Here is a 25,973-nt window from a genome sequence, read left to right as displayed (position 1 = left end):
AATGAGGTGAGAGTGGGTATCAGTGCACATGTGTGCATTACAAATTAAAATCCCCCTCCTATTTTCCTTACCTATACACCTAGTTATGTAGAACAAGAAATCAACATGTATAAGGACTACAAAGAACCTAGAAATATCTATCATCAAGTCGCATTAAATGGCATCCATATGAAATTCCATATATATACAAACTAAATTATTTGGAGAAAATTCATTGTGCTATTTGCATCTCCAAGCCATAAGAGGGTTTTTTTTTTCTTTTTAAAAAAATATTCTGTGCATTGTATCATTAACATCTAATACTGTGTCCAAAAAATCTTTGGTGTACTGGGGTGAGGAGGATAGAACAAATGATTCAATGCAAGATTAAAACTGCTTTAAAGTCTTCTGATTTATACTAAAAATTTATGAAAATATTGCTCAAAACATTGGTATGTTTTAATATAAAACATTTTTACTTCTTATGGAATAAATATTGCTGGTCTAAGAAGGTATGTCATGTTCCTCACTTATCCCTGGCACACTGCTAAATATCTTCGATTTCGGATAGATCAGTATTTTTAGGTCTAGACCAAATAGCAACAACAAAAGTTTACGAAAATTGTCACTGATTCTAATTAAGTTCATACTTACAAAATATTATGAAGTCATCACACAAAATGACTGGTCAAGTCGACTTTTTTAATTAATTAAAATGGTCTTCATCATAACATTAAAAAAACCTAGTGCTTACACTACAGTTTTCAATTTCAAATCAGTTTTAATCTAAGTAACAATATTTCCTAATAACATAAATGTGAATTATTTTATCAACAAAGCAGCTGCTCCAAAACAACTACTACTTAAATTTAATTGTTTCATACTTTATATATTGCAACTAGTGAATAGAAAAGATACGAAAAAGAATGAGGTATTTGTACTTTCCCTTGCTTGTCCTGAACTTGCTTATGGGCCAATTTTTCTGACTTTACACTCTAGTTGTCACTGACATGCATAGCCAAATTCCTTCTTTGTTCATCAGACTTTTTTTTATAATTTCAATTTGCGATAAATGTTCAATCTGTCTATATATTTCTAATGAAAAAAAATCAATGAAAGATTCAATATATCAGTCATTATGAAAATGACTCAATCCACAAAAAGCCATTATTTTGCGATACCAGCTGTTTTCCTTCAAACCTGAGTTTTTTTCTCCCTCATCTTGACACTACTCTTTAACTACAAATGTGAGACTTTTTTACTTTTACTGACTCCATAAGTCTTTAGTAATTATTAATGTGGATCTTAAAATAAAATTGTAAAAAAAAAAGTGTAGTAATTTACAATCAAGTTACCCCAATTTTTCCATAGGATTCTAAATTCATTCACTCAATCAAAAATATTTAAAAAATACCTAATATGGGCAAGGTCCTCTTGTGGGTAACTGTGTACCAAAAATACCAAGATGTGTGTAAGCCTCTGCCTGAAAAAGAGATGCCAGTCTAGTAGTCTCCAATAGAAGAGATGTTCACAGATGCAACTCCTTTGAACATTTTCTCTCAAATACACCTCATCACATTCCTAAAATTAAGCCATTTTCTTCTGACATACATAATATTCACTATCACATCACCTGTGGAAAGGTAATGTAGAACATTACTTTGAAAGAGACTAAGCTCAAATGTGAAAGAATACATATAAAAAGGCAATACCAGAACAGCAAATGTATTTAAGCCAAAATTTACAAACAAAATACACAGTCACAAATAGATTCCAATGAAAATTTTACTAAAAAAAAAAAAAAAAAAAAAAAGAAATCTACCCACGAATGCACTAAATATAAATTCATTTTAATTAACAATGTAATTTTAGCATAGAACTTATGAAAATAGTGGTCATAAAAATGGCCTTCTGAAAAGTCTTTTCTGTAGACTTCTGTATTTATTAAGAGCAAGACAAACTATGCAGAGACCAAGAATTCCAGGGAAAAAGAGTTGAACCAGAGCAAACTAAAGCAAACTTTTGAATAAAAGAATAGTGTAACTGAAAAGTTACGGGAAGAGAAAGAACTAGGCTCCTTAATTTATCACGTAACAGTATACATTTTTTAAAAAGATGTTTTTAAGGAGTAGTGCTTTTATGGCTTTAGCAAGGTATCACGTAATAAGTCAACAGTATGTTGAAAAATATCTCCATGTTATCTATTTCATTTTAGTAATGGTAGGGTTTTGCTCTAAAATAACTGCTTATCACTCCAAGTAACTCCTTCCTAAACATATACATACTCATATATAAATTGAAAGCCATGATAAATTTAGCCTCATTAACTGTCAGATCTATTTTTTAATCTTTAGGTAAAAGTAACCAATTTATCCTTCCCATAATATTCCCTTTCTACACTATCAGTGACATTACTGTTTTAAAATTGGCAGTTTTAACTTAGGAAGCCATCTCCTATCAGTCATTTACAGTTTTTTATTTGTTTGGGTAGGAGAATTCATCAAAGTGGACATTCTGTAACTCTTTGGTTAATAAACTGGCTCAAGTCACATTTTTAGCCCAGACAGTTTTTGGTTGTACTTTCATATAAAATATGTGTCAAAATATTATCTTTGTGGCTGCAAAAGTGTCTGCTACTTTTTGAATATGATTTTTAGCACCATCTTACTACTTTATAAAGAATGCAGAATGTTTGGCTTTCTCAGGGTACAGAGATATGCTTTAGTTAAAGCTAATTGGCTCAGAAATTTAAAAGATTTTATTTAATATAACTGTGTTTTGTAGCTATAAGCTCATAATTTTAACATTTAGTTTTTCTGTTATACTATTTCTGAATAGTAATGAAATATTATATTCCATTTGGATGATGTTTATATTCAACATGTAACCAAATACTGGAACTTTTCAAATCAACCTGCTACCAACATGAACTCGAATGCATGGGCATTTTTTATGACTATCATTTTTAATGTACTAAACTATTCAATAACTGTTACTTGCACATTACATGAAAAATTAATTCTTAACAAACTTTTATTCAAAGCATTAGGAAAATCATATTCAAAACACAGAAATAATCAGACTATAACAATGCTGCATAGATAGTGGTATACAAGTTCCCTGACGCTTAGTGACTTCCTCCTAACTAAAACTTTAATTTTCAAGTCACCAGTAGAAAATGGTAGAGGCAGTATTTTGTCTCTTTGAGGCTAAAAAAATGGCTTTGATGGTGAGAAGTGACACCATTTTAACAACAAAGATTAGATTATCCCCAATTCAATTATATTCCTTTTTTATTTCCCAGAGATGAAAATTTAGAATGTAAGGATTACTAGATGGAAATAGGAAGTAAATTACCTATTAGGAGATATCCTGGTCAGTGCCTGCTCTAATCCGACAAAACACTCAATTAAGTTTTAAAAATTACAGCCATACCATTATGCTTAACTAAAATTGTCAACATGAATACTGTTTTACATAATACATTACATGTATACAAGAAAAAAATGACCTGTTTCCAATCCTTTGACTTTCAGTTTAAAAAAAATGTTATCACTAATGGGGATTTGAAAAATAATTTTCATGTTAGAACATTAACTTTATAGAGATCAAAATCATTTTGTAGAAAATAGCCTAAATCAACGAGAAATTATTAACTTTCTTTTATAAGGTTACTTTTCAAAAGGGAAGACAATTTATTTAGAAGGAATGTGTAGCTGAAAACACTATTCATTAAGAAAGTATGGTTATCCTGAGAAAGAATTAAAATTGCCAGAACTTTCAGAAGGCTTTAACAATACATGAAGGAGCAACTTGTAAGCTCTAGCTTCTTAAGTTACTACCTACATAAAAAATGTTTTGATCTGAACAATGCTTTGGGTTTCTCTACTATACTGGTAGGTCACAACCTAGGTCTTTACTAACAGGTCACAACCAAGACATCTGAAAGTGATGGACTATGAGCAAATTTTGCATTCATTTCAGGCAGACTTCTTCCTTTTTCCGTTCCTAAGAAAGAATTTTCAAATGGTCTTGGACTCAAACTTACTGTTCACAAAAATATTCTTCTGTAAGCAAATTCATAGTTTTCTTATAACAGTAAACAAATTGTCTGGTCTACATCCTTTAATCTATGCCTAGAAAATAAGGCATTGGTAATTTTTCATTGGCCACTGCAGAGCAGACAAGTGTTTCCTTTCTGATCAGAGATATATGCAAACATTCCTCAAAGTGCATTGTTCTTTTTACAATCTGTTATGCATTTACAGAGTCAGAATTTATAACTATCTTCATTCTTTTAGTATAAAATAATGCTTATTCCCAACACCTTACATATACCATAACACTTGACAAAAGACAAAGTGAGAGCAGCTACAGAAGTAGCAAGATATTTTTCACAACAAAAAAAATACAAAAAAGGGCAAGTTAGTATGAACTCTCAATAATAATCCACTTTGGGTTCCAAATTAAGATTTGACAAGTTTGAAGCCTTGTCCTGTGTCCAGCACAGTTGGTAGAAACCAACTCATTTTTAACCTTTTCAAGCACCTAAAACAACTTTTGCAGATCCAAAAAAGGTTCAGACCACATAACCAATTTGCCAAATGCACTAGTGGGCATGTAATACGAGGAAAATGCAACATCCAGTGCTTGGCCACGTCGCTTCCTGTCGGCAAGTGCAGCGTGTAGTCGCTCCACTGCTTTGACACACCATACACTGCTTTCACTGTGCGTCCCTTCTCAGTCCAGCAGACGTTACTACTGGAGTTGCAGTTATACTCTACCCAGTCTTTTGTAAAGTCACCCAGCTGTGGGGGGTCAGCTTCTTCGATATCTATTGACTTTGTCATCTCTGCTCCTTGCACTGCAATGTACTGGTCATTGATTTTTCTAACTTCTTTCACCCAAGGGGTTGAATTCTCACTATCTAATACAATAATAAGTCGGGAACAAAAGGACCCATTTTTTTCTCTCCACCATTCCAAAAGTGTGTCAAAGCGTAGTATGTCTCCACCTGTGAACAAAAGAAAAGTCAATAGAGTAGTAATTTCTGAAGCCTCTCATTAAGAATACTCTTTTGTTGTAAGTGTATTTTCTTTAAATTCTTGGAATTAAGTATGTGACCAAACCCAAAACTATTCAGGAAAATTTTAAAAAACAAACTTCAACTTCAAATAAAACAAACAAAAAACCAATCATTGTTGTTACTCACATAAAAAACGATATGCTAAAATAAATCAAGAAAATTGTTTTATAAAGTTAAACTTGGTGAAAAAATAAAATTATAAAGAAAAGTTAATATTCTACATCAAAAGCAGCAAATAGGGCTTGTGGGCCAAATCCAGCCTGCTACCTATTTTGGTACAGACTGAGAGCTAAGAATTGACTTTCCATCTTTATATGGTTGGAAAAAAAAAATCAAAAGAGCAATATTTTGTGACATGGGAAATTACTGGAAATTTAAATTTCATATAATTGTTTCCATAAATAACATTAATTTACGTTCTGTCTGTGGTTGCTTTTCAACTATAGCAGCAAAGCTGAGTAGTTGCAACAAGGACCTCATGACACTCAAAAGCCAAAAATATCTGGGCCTTTACAGAAAAAGTTTGCCAACCCTATTCTACACCACTGATAAAATAATGTTTCCTTGTTCTCATATGTAGGTAGCTACTAAATGAAAAAGAAACTTTCTCCCTGTACCAAGAATGAGTTTAGAATGAATTTATTTTTAAATCAGTTTTATAACTGAAAAACAACAAATGATTAAAAATAGTTTACACAGAAAGGTCTAAAGTAAATAAATTTGACCTAGAAACCTGTCTTATAGCTAATAAGCTAGTTTTGCATTAACTTTGATTTTGAAATATGTTACATTAAAATATCTTGACTATTTAATTTTTGGCACCCTCTTAAATTTCGTGCCTAAGGCAATTGCCATCCTCACCTCACCCTAGTCCTGGCTGTCTCAATGGTACACTGATACTGTCATTCCAATTCTAGATATCTGTCCTAAGGAAAGAGCAGAAATGGGGGCAAAAAATTACATATAAAGACCTTCTTCCCTCTGTTATCTAAGCCAGTATAAATCTGAAACAACTAGGGGGAGTGGAGATAAGTTATGGTAAAATCTTAGGAGAGAACTTTATAATAAAATGATATTTATATTATCCAAAATTTTTACATTGAGCATATGTTACTCTTATAATTACAAAAAAATTTTTAACATGCTACAATTTACTGGCACAGTATCCAAAACCTAACTTCAGAATATACATTTCTACCAAGAGCATCAACTATCCTCTTTGCTAAACTATCAAAATGACCGTACCAGAGTCAGAAAGAATCCTTTAGAATCTGGACTCTATTAGTCGTATGACATCTGAAGTCAGGGTGTATCACATTCTTTATAATTTTCTTTTATTCGTCAGCCTGCTACATTTTAGATGCTGACAATAAAAAACCTGTTTCATGAATTGGTCTTATACAGGCATATCATCTCAAAGGCACTATTTTAATACATGGTCTCCACGTATAATAATACTATTATGTTCCTTCACATATACTTCCTGAAGATGCCTTTTCAAAAATGGTCAAATGTTAACTTTTTTATTATTGCCAGTTCTATTATATTTCTCTAAAGATCAGAGGATGACATAAATTACAAGAGCTATTTTACAAATTCCATCTACCATAAAACATCACTATCTAACTTGCTTTATATAACTATTTCAGCAAATATTCTTCAGCATGTTCTATACTAATTCTCTTATACATATGCTCTTTAGATATCAACAAGAGACTTAAACCCTTTTAAACCGACTATGTCTTTCCTCTTGTTTTGTTTTGCTCTGTTCTATGAATTGGTTCTTGGCTTTTGGCCCAAATACAAAGTACTTACATTTATCTCAGATAACAGTCACGTGATGCAGTCCAGGTACTTGAGATTGCTTTTTAAAGACTTGGTGTGTGATAAAGTGCTTTATAGATTATCTACATTTTTTTCATTTGTTCTCTCTTGTCATTACCATCATTGTTTTTCACCCTCAAGAAAAAGGTTCCATATTACGGGATAAAGGGCAAATATAGATTCTCTTTTTCACAGTGATATTTAGTTCTGAACCTGCTCTTGCTAACTCAAGTAAAAACCAGTCATGATGTTTCCTTTTTAGAGGTTTTTAGAAAGATGACTATTAAAAAATTCTCAAAGCTTAAGAGTTCTTTGTCACTTGCTTTGGAATGAATTAAAGCATTTTCTTCAGAGCAAGGGTGTTCAATACTATTTCTGAGGTAGAATTAGCCTTTGAGGTCTGTGTCTGGGTCAGGCTAGGGCAGAAACGGACTGAAAAGAAGCTCAGCCTCTGGGCCTGGTTCAACCTGATTACCAACAAGTGTTACAGGCCGTGAGAGTATGAATATAGCTGCTGAATTATGGGAGAGCTGTGTCAAGCTATGCTCTCTCCATTGTTTTTTTCTACTTTTTACAATGAAGTCTCTGACAAAAAGAGTTACACATATAGGACCAAATTTTGTTGGCTGATAGAGAATTCCATAATGGTCGATTTACTGGTGACATGAAAAAAAATGTAAAGATACCGTTCTAGAATGTAACTGCTAAACATTTACCTAAAATGTAACCCTACTTTAAAGTTTTTAAGTCTTCACAAATTATTCCTGATAGTAAATGAAAATTTAGGAAGACTGATATATATGCACTTATCGTGGTGACTACTTTTCCTAGGACAAGAAAACACTAATATAAATATTAGTAAACAGAACATCTAGAATTTATTTCCAAAACCATATTTTAAAAAATACTTGAAATAAATTTTAAGATTTAAGATAAATGCATACTTTTTCAAAAATGTGTATATTAATAAATCCCTCATGTAAACAACACAACAAGCTTACTTTTAAAATTACTTTCTTATAATACCTAAAAATAACTAAAGATTTATGCATGACAACCAAAATTATGCCTTCCCCCCATTTCATCTGGGGAGAGTTTATTATTGTAAGCATTTCAGTAAATTTTCAATAATGAATCTCTGCTTTTAGGTATGAAAGTCTATATCTGTAAAGATTTTTGACTAAAACTTTTTCTCTTTTTGTGGTCTGAAGTACACAAAATGCTACATTTACCTGGAATTGAAGTAGCCATAAAAGTTAAAAAGTTGTTTTCTATAGTGAGTTATTAAAAAGTTAAGGTCAAGTAATTTGATAAATTATATTCAAGTAGTTTAATATTGACAATTTTCTTCTATATTCTAGTATTTTGAAAATGGGTGAACCATGCTAACAAAAATATGTACTTCACCAGAATATGCCATTTCTCCACCTTCATGTTTTTTGCCTTTGGTGGCGACATGGTACATAAAGAAAAATACACTTTAGCAGTCAGGCAGATCTGAGCTTCCATCATGGCTTCCTCACTTCTTGGTAGTATGACCAATGGATAAGTTATGTAACCACTTTCAGCTTTCATTTCATCCTTTGAAAAATGCAGATGATAGAGGTGATAGTATTTACCTCAAAGGATTTCAAGTGAATATTAAATTTAATGTGTAGAAAGTATCAAGCACAGGAGCTGTGCTTCAAATGTGCCCAATGTTAGTTTGACATTACTACCAGATAGCCGCTGATTATTCAGTATTTATTTCCAAAAGCAAAAAATTACAAAAACATTTTTCTTTCTGATAAAACCTGGTTATAAATTTGGCATGAAATTACTGAGACCATGGTGGTTTAATATCATTTCTACTTTAATTTCGTGTTTGTCGCCTTCCTTCCGGAGTTCCGTATTGGCAGTTCCGCCTCTGTCCTTCTGTAATCCTTTTATTTATAACCTAAATGAATTATTTCTAATCTAAAACAAGAAAATTATCTTTTTAATCATGATTCATTCAATGATTTCATCCATCTATCAATTATTTAAGGATCCCCTACGAAGTGCCAAGCTCTGTTCTAGATGATAAGCAAATCATAAAACAAAGCCCTTGACTTTACAGGGTGCCTATTGTAGTTGGCAAGACCAACAAACAAATTTACATATACAGTACTATAGAGATCTCATTTCTCTCTGGGCAGGGAGATTTAATACAACCCCCTCACTTTATAGATGAGAGAACCAAAGCTAGAGAGGTTAAATAACTTGCCTAAAATAACACTATTGGGCCACATGAGGCCCAAAGCCAAGGTCTCCTGACCCAGGTGCTTCTCCCATCATATCACACTGCCTGCTGTTTAAAATTTTGGTGAGCTTTCTAACATAAATAAAACTGTACATGCGAAGGACTATTAAAGTTAGCATCCATAATATTTAAAGACTTAAAAGTACTAGTCAAGTAAGTTCATTAGCTTTTGAAAAATGTTACTATATTTAATAATTCCGAAAATACTTTAAAGGAAACTGATTATAAGTCTCAGATCAAACAGATTTTTTCCTTCCAATAAATATATGACATAATTCTCAAAACCTTTGGAGATTACTGAACATGTATGCTAGAGAAAATAAAAAGAGTCATATGTATACTTGGTAAACTGTAAAGTGGAAAATTGAGAATTCTGGAAATTTAACATTTCAGTGTGAAGGACAGATCGCCACAATAGGTGTACTTTCACAATTATGAAATTGCCAGAGGTGACTTTACCTGCAAGAGCCCACTCTCCTGTACCATGGGTGTGCCCACTGTAATACAAAACATATGTATCGTGTCTGGGTCCATCCATAGTCCGAAGTTCAAGGAAAGCTTTCAGTTTGGAATGGAGAGTATCAAAAGATAGTCCACTTGTGGAGTAGTCACAGCCATAGGTCTCAATCATATGATACGCAAAAAATCTTTGAATAGCATTGAGCATGCCAGTAGATCTCAAATTTAACTCCTGTACATGTTCTGGTGGAAGAAGTGTTGGCTGACCATCAGGGCTGAAGGAGAAAAAAAGATGATTTTGGTTTTTAAGAAGTAGTCATGCTATGTCACATTTTAATCCTTTATTTATAATTAATTACCTAAGAATCATAATAGTTGCTAAATGGCAGGATTTTAAAAAAATATTTCTTTCTAAAATTCCTTTAGTGATAAGAACTAAACTTTCAAAAATCAAAGCCTAGTTTCTAGAAATTATGTTTCTTGTAAATAAATCAATCACCAAACTGAGAGCTGGGAAAATAGTACCTCCAAATGTAGAGAGCACTACACTCTTCATTCTTTATTCATATCTTTTCACCAAATAATATGTATTGACCAAGACATTTTAAAAGCAAAATTATACTAACTTTACCCCAAAAGTGTATCATAAAAAATTTAATAAAATATGGAAGCAATACTTTAAATTACACACTTAATTTTATATTGAAAGAACTATCTTTATAAAGTTGTGTTCCAGTTTTACTAAGCTAAGTACATAAATTATAAAAGAAATTACCTGAGTAAATGGCACTTAAAAACAATTATTAAAATCTAGGTCCATTCCATATACTACTGAATACTAATTGAAGACTTAGATCTGATCCTGGAAGAAATGCAAAATGGTACCCTAGTAAAGATGACAAACCACGTCCTACAACTAGCAGAATCAAAATACTATCGATATTGAAAGGGGAAAAAATCATCACTCCTATCCAGGAAAGGAATTTTGAAAACTTTACATTTTGCTTCATGTATTATCTATCAATAGTATTCCGATAACACTGTTTTCATTAAAAGAATAAAAATTTTGTTCCATATTTGTAACATTTAATAATCACAAAAAAGTAAAATAAGAAATGTATAAACAAAAATCATAATGGAATAACAATCTAACTGCAGATTACTTTTTCCACATATTCTTTCTGTAGAGTTGTCACATCTTACTTTATGGGACCCTTCTAAATTTATTTATCTTACTTCTCATGAGAATCTTCAGCTTTTTATTAAGACTTTAACATGCAGAAAAATATTTAACACAAATAGTCTATTTGGGGGTTTTATGTCAAATATTTGAAATCAGATAAAAACTTTTTCATTTCAAGTCCCCCCAATCCAAGGAAAGTATGCTGAATACTTGGTCATCACAATTCATTAATGGCAAAGAACTCATTTTTTTCTATTTCAAAGGTACTTAACTATATAAAAGAAAAATTTTAATGTGGCAATATTTACAGATTCAGACAGATCTGCCACATATTGGGAGTCAAGAATTATCTTGGAATAAAACTGCATTGCCAATCTTCTGAATTCCTGATATTTGTATAACATTTTCCAGTGGGTAGTGTTTTTATATTCATATTCTCATTAGCTCTTCCTAATATTTCTCTGAGATGGCAGACTAGGTATTGTCATTTGCATTTTATTTTACTTATTTCTATTTTTTTTAAGGAGAGCGCAGCTCACAGTGGCACATGCAGGGATCGAACCGGCAACCTTAGTGTTATTAGCACCATGCCCTAACCAACTGAGTTAACTGGCCATGCCTGTCATTTGCATTTTAGATAAAGATACTGAGGTTCAGAGAGGTTATGATTTGCCTAAGGTAACACAGAAGTAGAATGTAGGACTCTCAGGTCCAGTGCACATTCTATTATATACGCGTATCACCACAGTATTTCACGGGATGTTTTCTTAAACAAGATATCCCTTTCTAAAGGGTAGGCTGTTTCCTTAGAAAATTCGTATTTCCTGATTTCTAGCTAAAATACAAACTAATCACATTTATCTATCTATCTATCTATCTATCTATCTATCTATCTATCTATCTATATATATATATATATATTTAAATTGAACCCTGAAGATTATATTATTATTCAGAATAAAGGGCTTTTAAACATTTGGATTAATAAAAAAAAATGCAACAGTATTATTTCAAAAATATAGTTTTGAAAAACTGAGCTATCACATTTTATAATCATACAAATATTAAGAAAATGTTGAATCAAGAAGATATTACTAATTACTATATACTAGATTACTGTACCTGCAGAAGTTGGTGGGAATCACAATAGCATATCCAACAGATGTTCCTCCTAAACAGTTACCCAATTCATGGAAAAGCCCATGAGCCATGGATTCCAATGGCAAAACAATCAGAAACATGCTCAAGAAGATTCCATTTGTTGGCTGAAAGAAATTTAAGGCGTCCTGTTTACACAGTGTGTGTCACTTTTAAGTGTGTGCATCAGTGTATATATTTACATACATGCATATTTACTTACATTTTTGGCCCTAATTCCAAAAAGAATAAAAACGACAATTAATGACCTAAAAGCAATTATAAGATGAAGCAAACAAGAATGTATGGATGAGCAATGATCTCTAAGTTTTTTGGAAGTTGTCGTAAAACAAATACAGTGCATATTTTTAAAATTTTTCAGATAACACCCCACTTAAACTAAAAAACAAAACAAAAACTTAACCATTCTTGGTATGGCTGAGAAAAAGCCAGAAAAGAAATCCTTTCCTGTTAAAACCCATTCCCTAAATCATTTTTCAAATAACACACTCATTTACTTTATCAGAAAAGATATTTTAAAAAGTGTTTTTCCTTTGAAAAGTCCAGAAATAAAGAGAATAAAATCTTAGAGAAAATTTAAGATTCTAAAGCTATCAAAATGAATTCCATCAAAATGAATTCTATTTATTTAAAGCTTATAATACAGTTTTCCTTTGACAAGGTTTAGACTCTCCACAGACTAAATTAAAAAAAAAAGTAAAAGGCATTTAAGTATCATAAAAGCAGAATGGAAAATGGGAGGCAGAAGAAATATTAAAAGGAGACAAGATTAGGTAGTAATTGCAATAAACGAACAGAAAAAATTAAAGGACCCTTGGGGACTGGCCCAGTGGCTCAGGCGATTAGAGTTCTGTGCTCCCAACTCTGAAGGCTGCTGGTTCGAATTCCACATGGGCCAGTGGGCTCTCAACCACAAGGTTGCCAGTTCAACTTCTCGACTCCCGCGAGGGATGGTGGGCTGCGCCCCCTGCAACTAACAAAGGCAACTGGACCTGGAGCTGAGCTGCGCCCTCCACAACTAAGACTGAAAGGACAACAACTTGAAGCTGAACGGCACCCTCCACAACTAAGATTGAAAGGACAATAACTTGACTTGGAAAAAAGTCCTGAAAGTACACACCTGTTCCCCAATAAAACCCTGTTCCCCTTCCCCAATTAAAAAAAAAATCTTAAAAAAAAAATTAAAGGACCCGACCCATTTAAATGAAAAGAAAATGGAAGGATGATAGTTACTCAGTCCTGATCTATGTCTTTACCACACTGATACTATTGTACATTCAGTGTTGCTGCTGCAGTCATGGGCCTAAGTGCATGAATACACATTTTTCTAATACTACAAAGTAGTTCATTTGATCAGAATTTAATAAAAAACAGAAAGTTGACCCCATAACAGAAAAATGGATATAATGCCGTTTTTGATAAATTCTATTATCAATTACATAAATAATACAATACATACCCAATTTAGAAACATCAGAAAATACAAATAAGTGAAAAAGATATGTGAATAAAATCATTCCAAGTACCATCATCCATGCACAGGTATTAACTTCGTAAAATGTTTCCAGAGTTCATGTACTATATGTTCACAAATATATATTTATATATTTTTTACCAAGGTGGGATGATATATATGTTCTGTAAACTTTTTAATATATTGTAAGCCTATCAACATAACTCAAAAATCATTTGTGAGCACGAAATAGCATTCCTATCCTGCATATAGTCTTAATTAGCTGATTACCTATTATTGCTCTTTAGAGTCCTCTTAATTTTCCATTACGATAAACAAAACCAGAATAAGTATTTAATTTTCTGATTAATTAGGTTATATACCCTTGATCATTTGGGTTTAATCTTTGGTGGTGTTAAATATTTTGCCCAATTTTCCGTGGGCTACCTTTTTATTATTGATTTACAGCTCTGTTTTGCTCTCAACATATTTTAGATAGAATCTTTTGTTGGTTTCAGATTGAAGGTTTGTAGCAACTTCCATTTGAGCTAGTCTGTTGGCACCATTTTTCCAACAGCATCTGCTCACTTCATATATCTGTGTCACAATTTGGTAATTCTCGCAATATTTCAAGCTTTTTCATTATTATTATATTTGTTATGGTGATCTGTGATCAGTTGTCTTTGAGGTTACTATTGTAATTGTTTTGGGGTACCACCAAACCATGCCCATATAAGATGGTGAACCTAATCGATATGTTTTGTGTGTTCTGACTTGCCCTCTCTTCCTATTCCAGGGCCTCCTATTCTCTGAGACACGATACTGAAATTAGGCCACTTAATAATCCTACAATGGCCTCTAGGTATTCAAGTAAAAGGAGAGTTGTGTGTCTGTCTCATTTTAAATCAAAAGCTAGAAATGACTAAGCTTAGTGAGGAAGGCATGTTGAAAGCTCAGAGAGGCCAAAGCTGGACCTCTTGTACTAAACAACCAAGATGTGGATGCAAAAAAGTTCTTAAAAGAAAAAAAAAAATTTTTAAATTAAAGTTTATTGGCATGACAATTGTCAGTAAAGTTATATAGATTTCAGGTGTACAATTCTGTAATCCATCATCTATATCACATTGTGTGCTCACCACCCAGAGTCAGTTCTCTTTCCATCACCATATATTTGATCCCCTTTACCCTCATCTACCAACCCCCTCCTCCCTTACCCTCTGGTAACCACTAAACTACTGCCTATGTCTATGAGTTTTTGTTTCTTCATTTGTTTGTCTTGTTGTTTTGTTGTTTTCTGTTTTAGATACCACATATCAGAGAAATCATATGGTTCATGACTTTCTCTGTCTGACTTATTTCGCTTAGCATTATAATCTCAAGATCCATCCATGTTGTTGCAAATGATGCTATTTCATCTTTTCTTATGGTAGAATAGTATTCCACTGTGTATATATACCACATCTTTTTTATCTGTTCATCTATTGAAGGACACTGGTTGTTCCCATGTCTTGGCCACCGTAAATAAAGCTGCAATGAACATTGAAGCACATATGCCTTTATGGATGTTTTCTGATTTTTTGCATAGATACCCAGGAGAGGGATTGCTGGGTCATATGGTTATTCTTAATTTTTTGAGGAACCTCCACACTGCCTTCCATAGGGGCTGCACCAATCTGCATTCCCACCAACAGTGTATGAGGGTTTCTTTTTCTCCACAGACTCTTCCAACACTTGTTACTATTTGTCTTGTTGACAATAGCCATTCTGACTGGGGTGAGGTGGTATCTCATTATGGTTTTTGTTTGCATTTCACTGATGATTAGTGACGTTGAGCATTTTTTCATATGTCTATTGGCCATTTGTATGTCCTCTTTGGAGAAATGTCTCTTCAGGTCCTCTGCGCATTTTTCAATTGGGTTGTTTGTTTTTTTGTTGTTGAGTTGCATGAGTTCCTTATATATTTTGGATATTAGACCTTTATTGGAGGCACTGTTTGCAAAAATCTTTTCCCATTCAGTTGGTTGCCTTTTTATTTTGTCGATGGTTTCTTTTGCTGTGCAGAAGCTTTTAAGTTTGATATAGCCCCATTCATTTATTTTAGCTTTTACTTACCTTGCCTTTGGAGTCAAATTCATGAAATGCTCTTTGAACCCAAGGTTCATATATTTAGTACCTATGTTTTATTCTATGCAGTTTATTGTTTCAGGTCTTGTGCTTAAGTCTTTGATCCATTTTGGATTAATTTTTGTACATGGCGACAGACAGCAGTCCAGTTTCATTCTTTTGCATAGCTTTCCAATTCTGCCAGCACAGAAATACATTTTCTAAGGCTGTAACTGCTATAGACAGTGGTTCCCCTGAAGGATCTGGGCAAAGTCAATTGAAAACGTTCTGGAAAGGATTCACCATTCTAGATGCCACCATGAACAAATGTGATTCATGGTAAGAGATCAAAATAGCAACATTAACAGGAGTTTGGAAGAAGCTGATTCCAACCCTCCTGGGGGAAGTTGAAGGGTTCATGACTTCAGTAGAGGAAGTCACTGAAGTTGTGGAAATAGAGAGCTAGAATAAAAAGTGGAGCCTGGAGATGTGACTCAAATTGCTGTAATCTCATGACAAAACTTGAATGGATGAGGAACTGCTTCTTACAAATGAGCAAAGAAAGTGGTTTTTGAGATGGAATCTACTCCTGGTGAAGATGCCGTGAAGATTGTTGAGACGACAACAAGGAGTTTAGAATATTATATAAACTTAAGATAGGTTTGAGAGGATTGACTCCGATTTTGACAGAAGTTGTACTGGGGCTGGCCCGGTGGCTCAGGTGGTTGGAGCACCATGCTCCTAATGCCGAGGTTGCTGGTTCGATTCCCACATGGGCCAGTGAGCTCCACCCTTTACAGCTAAGATTGTGAACAACAGCTCTCCCTGGAGCTGGGCTGCCGTGATAAGCCAGAGGTCAGCGTGGGCTGCTGTGTGCTGCCACAGGCTACCGTGGGCTGCCATGAATGGCCAGAGCGCCGGCAGCTATTGTAAGTGGCCGGCAGCCGGTTGTGAGCGACCTCAGCTAGGGGGAGCGCAAGGCTCATAATACCACCAGCATAGGCCAGGCAGCTGTGTCCTACACAACTATACTGAGAAACAACGGCTTGAACTGGATAGGAGGGGGGGAGGCGGAAGAAGAGGATAAAAAAAAAGAAAGAAGTTATACTATGAGTCAAATGCTTTCAAACAGTATCCCATGCTACAGAGAAATCATTTGTGAAAGGAAGTCAATCAGTGTGGCAAACTTCATTGTCTTATTTTAAGAAAATGCCACAGCCACCCAACCTTCAGCAACTACCACCCAGATCAGTCAGCAGCCATCAATGTTGAGGCCTACCCTCCACCAGCAAGATTATGACTCACTGAAGGCTCAGAGGATGGTTAGCCTTTTTTTTTAGCAATAAATTACTTTTAAATTAAGGTACATACATTACTTTTTGAGACATAATGCTATCGTATACTCAATAGACTACACTATAGTATAAACATAACTTTTATATGCACTAGGAAAACAAAAATTCATGTGACCCACTTTATTGTGGTATTCACTTTATCGCAATGGTCTGGAACCAAACCCGCAATTATCTCTGAGGTATGCATGTACCTCTCCCCCCTGTGACTCCCTTAATGCTGTTTTTTGCTTAATGTAAGTTCTTAAATGTAATGTAGTCATTTATGTCTTATTAAATAAATCTTCCTCCACCCAAAGGTTAATAAGATGTTTTACATTACCCTCTAAAGGACTTACTGTTTTTGCCCTTCAGATTTAGGTCTATAATCTAAATGTCATTGGCCTTTATGATAATGGTCCAATTTCATTTTTTCTATATGAACACCCAATTTCCAGTTATTAAAAATATCAACCATTCCACATTACTTTGCTGTGAATCAATTATTCAGGGATCTCTTTTGTACTCTCTTCTGTTCTACTGGTCTATTGGTGTATCCTTTCAAATATTTCCTTTGGCCTTTATTTCCTTCTTTCTAGGACTCCAATAAAACACAGATGAAATCTTTTTAGTGTGTCCTCTGAGTTTTACCCTTTTCTTCTGTATAGTATTTTCCCTATTTCTTTCTTCTTCTGTGCTTCTTCTTGTGAACTACGCCTTCCAGTTCACTAATGCTCACTTCAGCTTTACCTAATCTGTTAAGATTACACACTGAATTACTTTCAGACACTTTATTTTCTGATTCTAAAACTTCTGTTTAGTTCTTTCTCAAGTCTGCCTTGTCACTTTTGTATAGTTTCCAACTTCCTACCATTATGTAATATTTTGCTTTTATTATCAACTTAGTAAGTACGATAGTATTCTCTATTTGATAATTACAATACCTCAACACATTTTGGTTCCTCTTTTCTGTTGATTCTGATTCTCTTGAGGCCGTGTGTATATACCTGATTATGTTTAATTATATTTATACCTGATCAATGTATGTTAAAAAAAAATATCATATAGATAATTTCAGGCCTAAGATAATAATACCTTCTCCAAGAGGACTTTCATTTATTCCAGGGAACTAGTGGCATTATCACTCTATATATCTTAATTGAGGTTTGACCAGTTAATCCAGGTTGGATCGATCATAACAGGACACAAGGTCAGGATGCAAGTTTTCTCCTTCAGTGAGTCATCTTAAAATGAGAGGCAATTTACCAGCGATCCCACCTTTGAAGGTTCTGAGCTTTCATTTTGGCTGCTCTTGACAGCACCAGAAGTGCAGCTCAGCTCTGAAAACTGTCTCCTCTATACTAACAAATGTCTGTGAGGCACAGTCTTGACTCTTTTTCTCCCAGAAAGTATGGTATATTTTTCCATTACTTCAAGTCTTCTTTTATCACCATCAGTGGAGTTTTATAATATTTCTTTACAAAAATTTCATAAGTTTCTTTTAAACCTTATTTCTAAGTATTTCATGTTTCTTTTCTTCTATGAATGGAATCATTTCTATAAATGAAATCATTCCCATTATGTTTTTTTATTATTGATTTCCAGAATGTTGACTTTTGTATATTTACATATCATTTTCCACCTAAATGGTATTAAAAATACATTTTCAGAGTGATGTCAGCAACAGGTCTTAAATTTACAAGTCAGAGGTCTATAATACAACAAAGGTTCCTCTGTCCAACACACAAACATGCCTACGTGATCCATGAATTGGCACATCTAAAGGTGGCATACTGTAACACATCAGGGAGGCAGCACAAGGGAAGGATAGGGAGCGTGCACACAGACACAGCTCAGTGCCTGCCAAGACCTAGCTCAGGTGGGAGTGAGTGATGGAGGGGGTGTGATGTGGCCCTGCACTGTGCCCAGTGGAGGGGAGGGGATCCAGAAGCAGCAATGCTGCTATAGAATCTGGCATCCTCCTCCATCACTGCTGTGAAGACTGATAGGAGCAGCAGAGAAGTGTCTATGTTCCCCAGGCTACAGCAGCCATAAGGAACAAAGGAGCCATGCTGAGGGCTCATGAACCCAGTTCCCCACTACGTGCTTCATCCCTCTATAGTGGTGGTAGTGCCATGAGACCTAGGGCATCATGACACAGCAGCGACACCCACAAACCTGGTCACCCAGGGGTCAATTTCCATAACCACAGCTACCCCCCACTACCACAACACCAGAGGCACAATTAGTGCAGATAAAATACAAACCTTCACTATAGCACCATATTCTGGGAATCAAAAGAAAGACCTCCAATAATTAACTTGTTGATTTGTTAATATCAAAATGGTACCTATATATACGATGTCAGAGAAGTAGTAGATTGAGGGAGGGGGGGTTTTATCACTTTGCGAGAGGTGTAAATGTCTATTACATTGTTTTGTACACCTGAAACTAATAAAAAAATAATTGTAATAAAAAAGTTATCACAGTATTAAGAAAACAAGGTTAAAAAAAAGGCATCTATGCAAGAAAAAAGTTCACTACCTCAAATACACAGGCAGAGGAATAATCCATCAAGTACCATGAACAACCAAGGTAACATGGTACCACAAGGAAAAAAAATGACAAGTTTCCAGAAATCAAACCCAACATCTTGGATGACTGATTTAAATTACAGAGAATTCAAGGCTGCAGTTATGAAGAAACTCAATGAGATACAAGAAAACTTAGCAAGCCAGTCCAATGGGCTCAGGAATAAAATAAATGAACAAAAGGAGTACTTTACGAAAGCCACTGAAATTATAAAAAAGATTCAAACAAACCTGGAGTTGAAGAACTCAATAATTGAGATTAGGAAGCAATGGAAATAGAGCAGACCAGATGGGACAGGGAATTAGCAAGCTGGAAGATAGAAATCTACAAATGATTCAGGTGAAAGAGAAGAGTTAAAAAAATAAATATAAAAGAATGCTATGAAAATTTTGTGACTCCATTAGAAAGAGCAACATTAATAATAATGGGATAAGGGCATCCCAGAAGGAGAAGAGAGAGAGAAGGGAATGGAGAGCCTATTCAAAACCATAATTGATGAGAACTTCCCAATAGTAGAGAAAGAGCTGGATATTTGAATACAAGAAGTTAACAGAACACCTAATTATCTCAACGCAAAAAGACTTTCTCTAAGACACCTTATATTAAAGCTTTCAAAAGTTAATGATTAAGAAAGAGTCTCAAGGCAGCCAAGGAAAAGAAGACTGTAATCTACAAAGGAAACCCAGTTAGATTATCATTAAATTTTTCTATTTCTCAGTAGAAACCGTACAGGCCAGGAGAGAGTGGAATGATATATTCAAAACATTCAAAGAGAAAAAGTTATCCTTTAGAAATGAAAGAGAAATAAACGCTTTCCAAGACAAATAAAAGCTGAGAGAATTTACCAGCACAAGACCTGCATTACAAGAGATGTTTAAATTAGTTCTTCTACCTGAAACAAAAAGATAAAAGTATACAACTTTGAGTAAAGTGACAGACAAAAGCAGGAAATTGCAACTCTATTTCAGAATAGGGCAATAAACAATTATAACGCAAAGGTTACAAGGAAAAAAGCAATAAAAATAGCTATAACTATTGCAATTTGGTAACAAAAACACAACATAAAAAGGAACAATTTGTGACAACAAAAAAAAAAAGAGGGAAAGGAAAAAACTGAACTTATATAGCCAAATGAAGATAAGATGCAATCACAAGAAAAAGGACTTTTATCTGAGACATTTTATATAAACTTCAAGATAAACACAAAACAAAAATCTAGAGCTGAGACACGAAACATAAAAAAAGAGGAAACAGAAAAATAACATAGAAAACCATCAATCTAAAATAGCAGACGAAAACACAAGGGAAAAGAAACAATGGAGATATACTCAGCAACCAGAAAACAAAAGATAAAATTGCTGTAATAAATTCTCATACATCAGTCACTCTAAATGTAAATGGACTGAACTCACTAATCAAAAGGCACAGGATAATTGGATGGATTAAACAACAAGACCTACATATACGAGGCCTTCAGGAGACCCATCTCAGCTCCAAAGACAAACACTGCATCAAAGTGAAGGGATGGAAGATGATACTACAAGCAAATGGTATCCACAGAAAAGTGGCTATAGCCATACTTATGCAAAACAGATTTCAAGACAAAAAAGGTAAGCGACAAAGATGGACATTTTATAATGATAAAGGGGACAATCCATCAAGAAGATATAACATTTATTAATATATATGCACTTAGCCTAGAAGCACCAAAACATACAAAGAAATTATTAACATATCTAAAGGGAGAAACTGACACTTTTACAATAGTAGGGGACTTTAATAGCCCACTTACATCAATGGAAAGATCATCCTGACACAAAGTCAACTAGGAAACATTGGCCTTAAATGACACATTAGGCCAGATAACCTTAATATTTATAGAACTTTCCATCCCTAAAGGACAGAATACACACTCTTCTCAAGTGCACATGGAACACTCTCAAGGGCTGACCATATGTTGGGATACAAAACAAGTCTCAATAAATTTAAGAAGAATAAAATCTATCAAACATCTATTCAAAACACAACAGTATGAAACTAGAAATCAACTACAAGAAACTTGGAAAAATCACAAATATATGGAGATTAAACACGCTACTGAACAACTACTGGGTCAAAGAAGTAAAAAAAGAAGTCAAAAGATGCATAAAGACAAATGAAAACACAATCTATCAAAATGTGGGGGATGCAGCAAAAGCAGTACTAAGAGAGACATTTATAGAAGTACAAGCCTATCTTGCATAAATGATCTAACATTACACTTTAAAGAACTAGAAAAACAAGTGAGACCAAAGTCAGTAAAAAGAAGGAAATTATAAAAATCAAAGAGAAAATAGAGAATAAAAAAAAGTAGAAAAAAATGATTGAAGGGATTGTTCTTTGAAAAGATAAAAAAAAATAAAAAATTGACATACCTCCAGCTAGACTCACTAAGAATAGAGAAGACTCAAATAAATAAAATTAGTAATGAAAGAGAAGTTACAAGGGATACCACAGAATACAAAGAAGTATTTGAAACTATTATGAAATGCCACCAAATTGGACAACCTCGAAGAAATAGACAAATTCTCAGAACCTTTCTAAATTTGAATCATGGAGAATTGGAGAACCTAAATAGATAGATTACTATTAGTATGGCTATTGAAACAGTAATCAAAAACCTCCCAAAAAACAAAAGTCCAGGACCAGATGCTTCACTGGTGAATGCTACCAAACATTCAAAGAAGATTTAACAACTATCCTTCTCAAATTATTTCAGAAAATTGAAGAGGAATGAATACTTCCTAATTCATTTTACTAGGCCAACATTACCTTGATACCAAAACCAGTCAAGGACATCACAACAAAATTACAGGCCAATAACTATGATGAAAATAGATGCAAAAATCCTAAACAAAACATTAACAAATTGAACACAACACTACATTAAAAGAATCATACACCAAATCAAGTGGAATTCATTCCAGGGATACACGTATGGTTCAATCAATGTGACATACCACGTTAACAAAAGATAAAAAATCATACAATCATCTCAAAAGATGCAGATAAAGCACTTGACAAGACACATCATCCATTTATAATTACTCTAAATAAAATGGGTATAAGAGGAAAGTACCTTAAAATAATAAAGGCCATATACGACAAACCCTTAGCTAACATCATACTCAATAGTGAAAAACTGAAAGCTTTTCCTCTAAGATCAGAAACAAGAGGAAGACAGGACGCCCACTGTTGACACTGTTATTCAACATAATACTGGAAATCTTAGCCAGAGCAATTAGGCAACAAAAAGAAACAAAAATATCCAAATTGGAAAAGGAGAAATAAATTTCTCACTATTTGCAAATAACATGACTTTATATGAGAAAACACTAAAGACTCCACTAAAAAACTGTTACAAATAACAAATACAGTAATGTTGCAGGATACAAAATCAATATAAAAAATATCTGCTGTGTTTCTATATACAAATACCAAAATATCAGAAAAAGAAATTAAGAAAACAACTCCATTTACAATTGCAACAAAATGAATAAAACACCTAGGAGCAAACTTAACAAAGGAAGTAAAGGATCTGTACACTGAAAACTACCAAACTACCAGATGGTACCAGTGTACAGTGTACCATCTGTACACTGAAACTTCAGTGATGAAAAAAACTGAAGACACAAAGACATGGAAAAATATTCTATGATCATCAATTGGAAGAATTAACTTTGTTAAAATGTCCGTATTACCTAAAGCAATCTAGATTCAGTGGAATCCGTATCAAAATCCCAATGACATTTTTCACACAAATAGAAGAAAAAAACATCCCCAAAATTTGTATGGAACCACAAAATACCCTGAAATGCCAAAGTATTACAGAGACAAAAGAAGAAAGGCAGCAATATCACATTCCCTGATTTCAAACTATACTACAAAGCTACCGTAATCAAAACAGAAAAAGAGATACACTGGCAGAAAAAGAGACACATAGATCAATGGAACAGAATTGGGGGCCCCACAAAAACCCCACACATATACAGACAACTAATTTACAACAGGTCCAAGAATATTCAATGAAGAAAGGGACGTCTCTACACTAAATGGTGCTGAAAAAACTGAACAGCCATATGCAAAAGAATGAAATTATCTTACACCATATACAAAAATTAATTAAAGATGGATTAAAGACTTGAATGTAAGGCGTGAAACAATAAAATACATAAAAGAAAACGTAGGCACTAAGCTTTTGGACATTGGTCTCAGAGGTGTCTTTGTTAATTTGACTCCAAAGGCAAGAGAGACAAAAGCAAAAATAAATGGATGGAACTACAAAATGAAAAGCTTCTATACAGCAAAAACCACCACCAACAAAACAAAAAGGAAACCAACCAAATGGGAGAAGATATTTGTAAACAACACCTCCGATAAGGGGTTAATATCCAAAATATAAAAAGCACTCATACAACTCAATAGCAGCAACAACAATAAAATAATCTGATTAAAAAGTGGGCAGAGTATCTAACAGACAGTTTCCCAAGGAAGACATACAGATGGCCAAGAAGCATATGAAAAGATGTTCAACTTCACTAGCTACTAATGAAATGCAAATCAAAAGCACAATGAGGTATCACCTCACACCTGTCAGAATGGCAATTATCAAAATGACAAGACATAAGTGTTGGCAAAGATGTGGAGAAAAGGAAACCCCCCTCCATTACTGGTGGGATTGTAAATTGGTACAGCAACTATGGAAAACATATTCCTGAAGAATAGAGCTACCATATAATTCAGGAATTCCTTTTCTGGGTATTTATCCAAATATGAAAACACTAATTCAAAGAGACATATGCACCACTATGTTCACTAAAGCATTATTTATAATAGCCAACATATGGAAGGAAACTTCCTAAGTGTCCACTGATGGATGGATGGATAAAGAAGATGTGGTGTACATATAATGGACTATTACCCAGCCATTAAAAAAGGGTGAAATATTGCTATTTGGGACACACGGATGGATCCTGAGGGTATTACAATAAGTGAAATAAGTCAGTGGGAAGGACAAAAACCGTATGATTTCATTTATGTGAAATAAAACAAAAAAGTAACAAACTAGCAAAACAAACAAAACCAAACTCATAGAGGCAAGAGAATGGTAGTTACCAGAGAGCAAGGGGTAGAGTGAATTTGGTAAATAAAAATATAAAAATATGAAACAAAAAATAATACATGTATTTTTACTACAATCACCTTTTATATCTCCTTATTACAACTTATGTAAGTCCATAAAAATTTATAGTTTTCATATTGGTGGGTTAATAGCTGTTATCAGTAAGCAAAACAATCTTTTACAACTTCAAAAATGCAAAGTAATTTTCACAACTGTTTTCACAACAGCATTTTCAATTGGTTTTTCACTTAACTATCAGGTTTTCCAGGTACAGTGGTACCTCGGTTTTCGAACGTCTCCACTGATGAACATTTCGGTTTACGAACTCTGTAAATTTTATGGATCTATGGTATTATTAGATAAAAAAATTCATGCTAAATTTGCAGTTTTAGGGGTTGATTTTAAAGGTCTGGAACGGATTAATCCATTTTGCATTACTGTCTGTGGGAAACTGTGCCTCGGTTTTCAAATGTTTCAGAACTAGGTCTTCCGGAACAGATTATGTTCGAAAACCAAAGTACCACTGTAATCATTTTATCTACAAGTATTGATATTTCATTGCTTTCTTTTCAATTTCTATACCTTCAATTTCATATGTTGCTCTATTATAATAAAAACATTTCGATCATCCTATTCACATAAAAGGATTATTTTCAAATTATGTCAGCCATTCATACAACAGAATTACTAAAAAAAAAAAAATTACTAAATAACGTGACCAACACATGACTTTATTATTTCTACCTTGAACTTTACAAAACTAAGGACATTTCTGATCAACACAGCATACAAGAAACTAAATAATTCACCATGTTGTAATTTAAAGTGAGGATTACAAATTCAAATGCTTTTGGAGGCCAGAAAAGCAGATACATGAAGCGGCTGTGGAAGTAAAAATAGTGATGAGGATTCTAAAGGAAGGTGCATTGCTACCTAAAAGCATATATTTAAAAAAATATCTGGCCAAAAGAATTGGTCTGCTCAATAATGTTGCAAGCATGTCTATTTATTTTGCCACACAGAGATAATTATAGGATTTTTAAAAAATAAAATTACAAGGAACCACTATCCTCTTTAAAAAAAACAAACCCTACACATTAATCCTAAAATCAGGATAGTTTTTAGAAGCAAGAATAAGAAGTTCAGATACATAAATAGCCTTTCTATATCAAGAGTTACTAGAAAACTTCATGACATAGAGAAAAAATATATACATTGAAGAAAAAGCATATGTAAAGATTATGGAATCTGACATTTTACTTAGAATGGGGAAATAATTTTGACATGTAAATGGCAAAAGATTAGAATGTTGTACCATCAAAAACCATTTACTTTCATTTTGTTTAGTCAAACCATTTTTCTT

General features: G+C 33.6%; 1 protein-coding gene across 1 annotated transcript in view; it reads right to left on the bottom strand.

Moving 5' to 3' along the window:
• Positions 1-2,994: 2,994 nt before the first annotated feature.
• TMEM168 (transmembrane protein 168) overlaps positions 2,995-25,973 on the bottom strand; it is a 46,424-nt gene continuing 23,445 nt past the window's right edge. Inside the window, exons 3-5 of the mRNA XM_033099034.1 lie at positions 11,935-12,077; positions 9,630-9,904; positions 2,995-4,993 (exon numbers count right to left, since the gene is read on the bottom strand). Coding sequence (XP_032954925.1) covers positions 4,446-4,993; positions 9,630-9,904; positions 11,935-12,077 — 966 coding nt within the window. The 3' untranslated portion in view covers positions 2,995-4,445. The remainder of the gene's footprint in view (positions 4,994-9,629; positions 9,905-11,934; positions 12,078-25,973) is intronic.

The sequence above is a fragment of the Rhinolophus ferrumequinum genome, chromosome 26, assembly GCF_004115265.2.
Source record: "Rhinolophus ferrumequinum isolate MPI-CBG mRhiFer1 chromosome 26, mRhiFer1_v1.p, whole genome shotgun sequence".
NCBI lineage: Eukaryota > Metazoa > Chordata > Mammalia > Chiroptera > Rhinolophidae > Rhinolophus > Rhinolophus ferrumequinum.
Note: the sequence above shows the minus strand (reverse complement) of the source record. Positions and strands in the feature narration are given on the sequence as shown.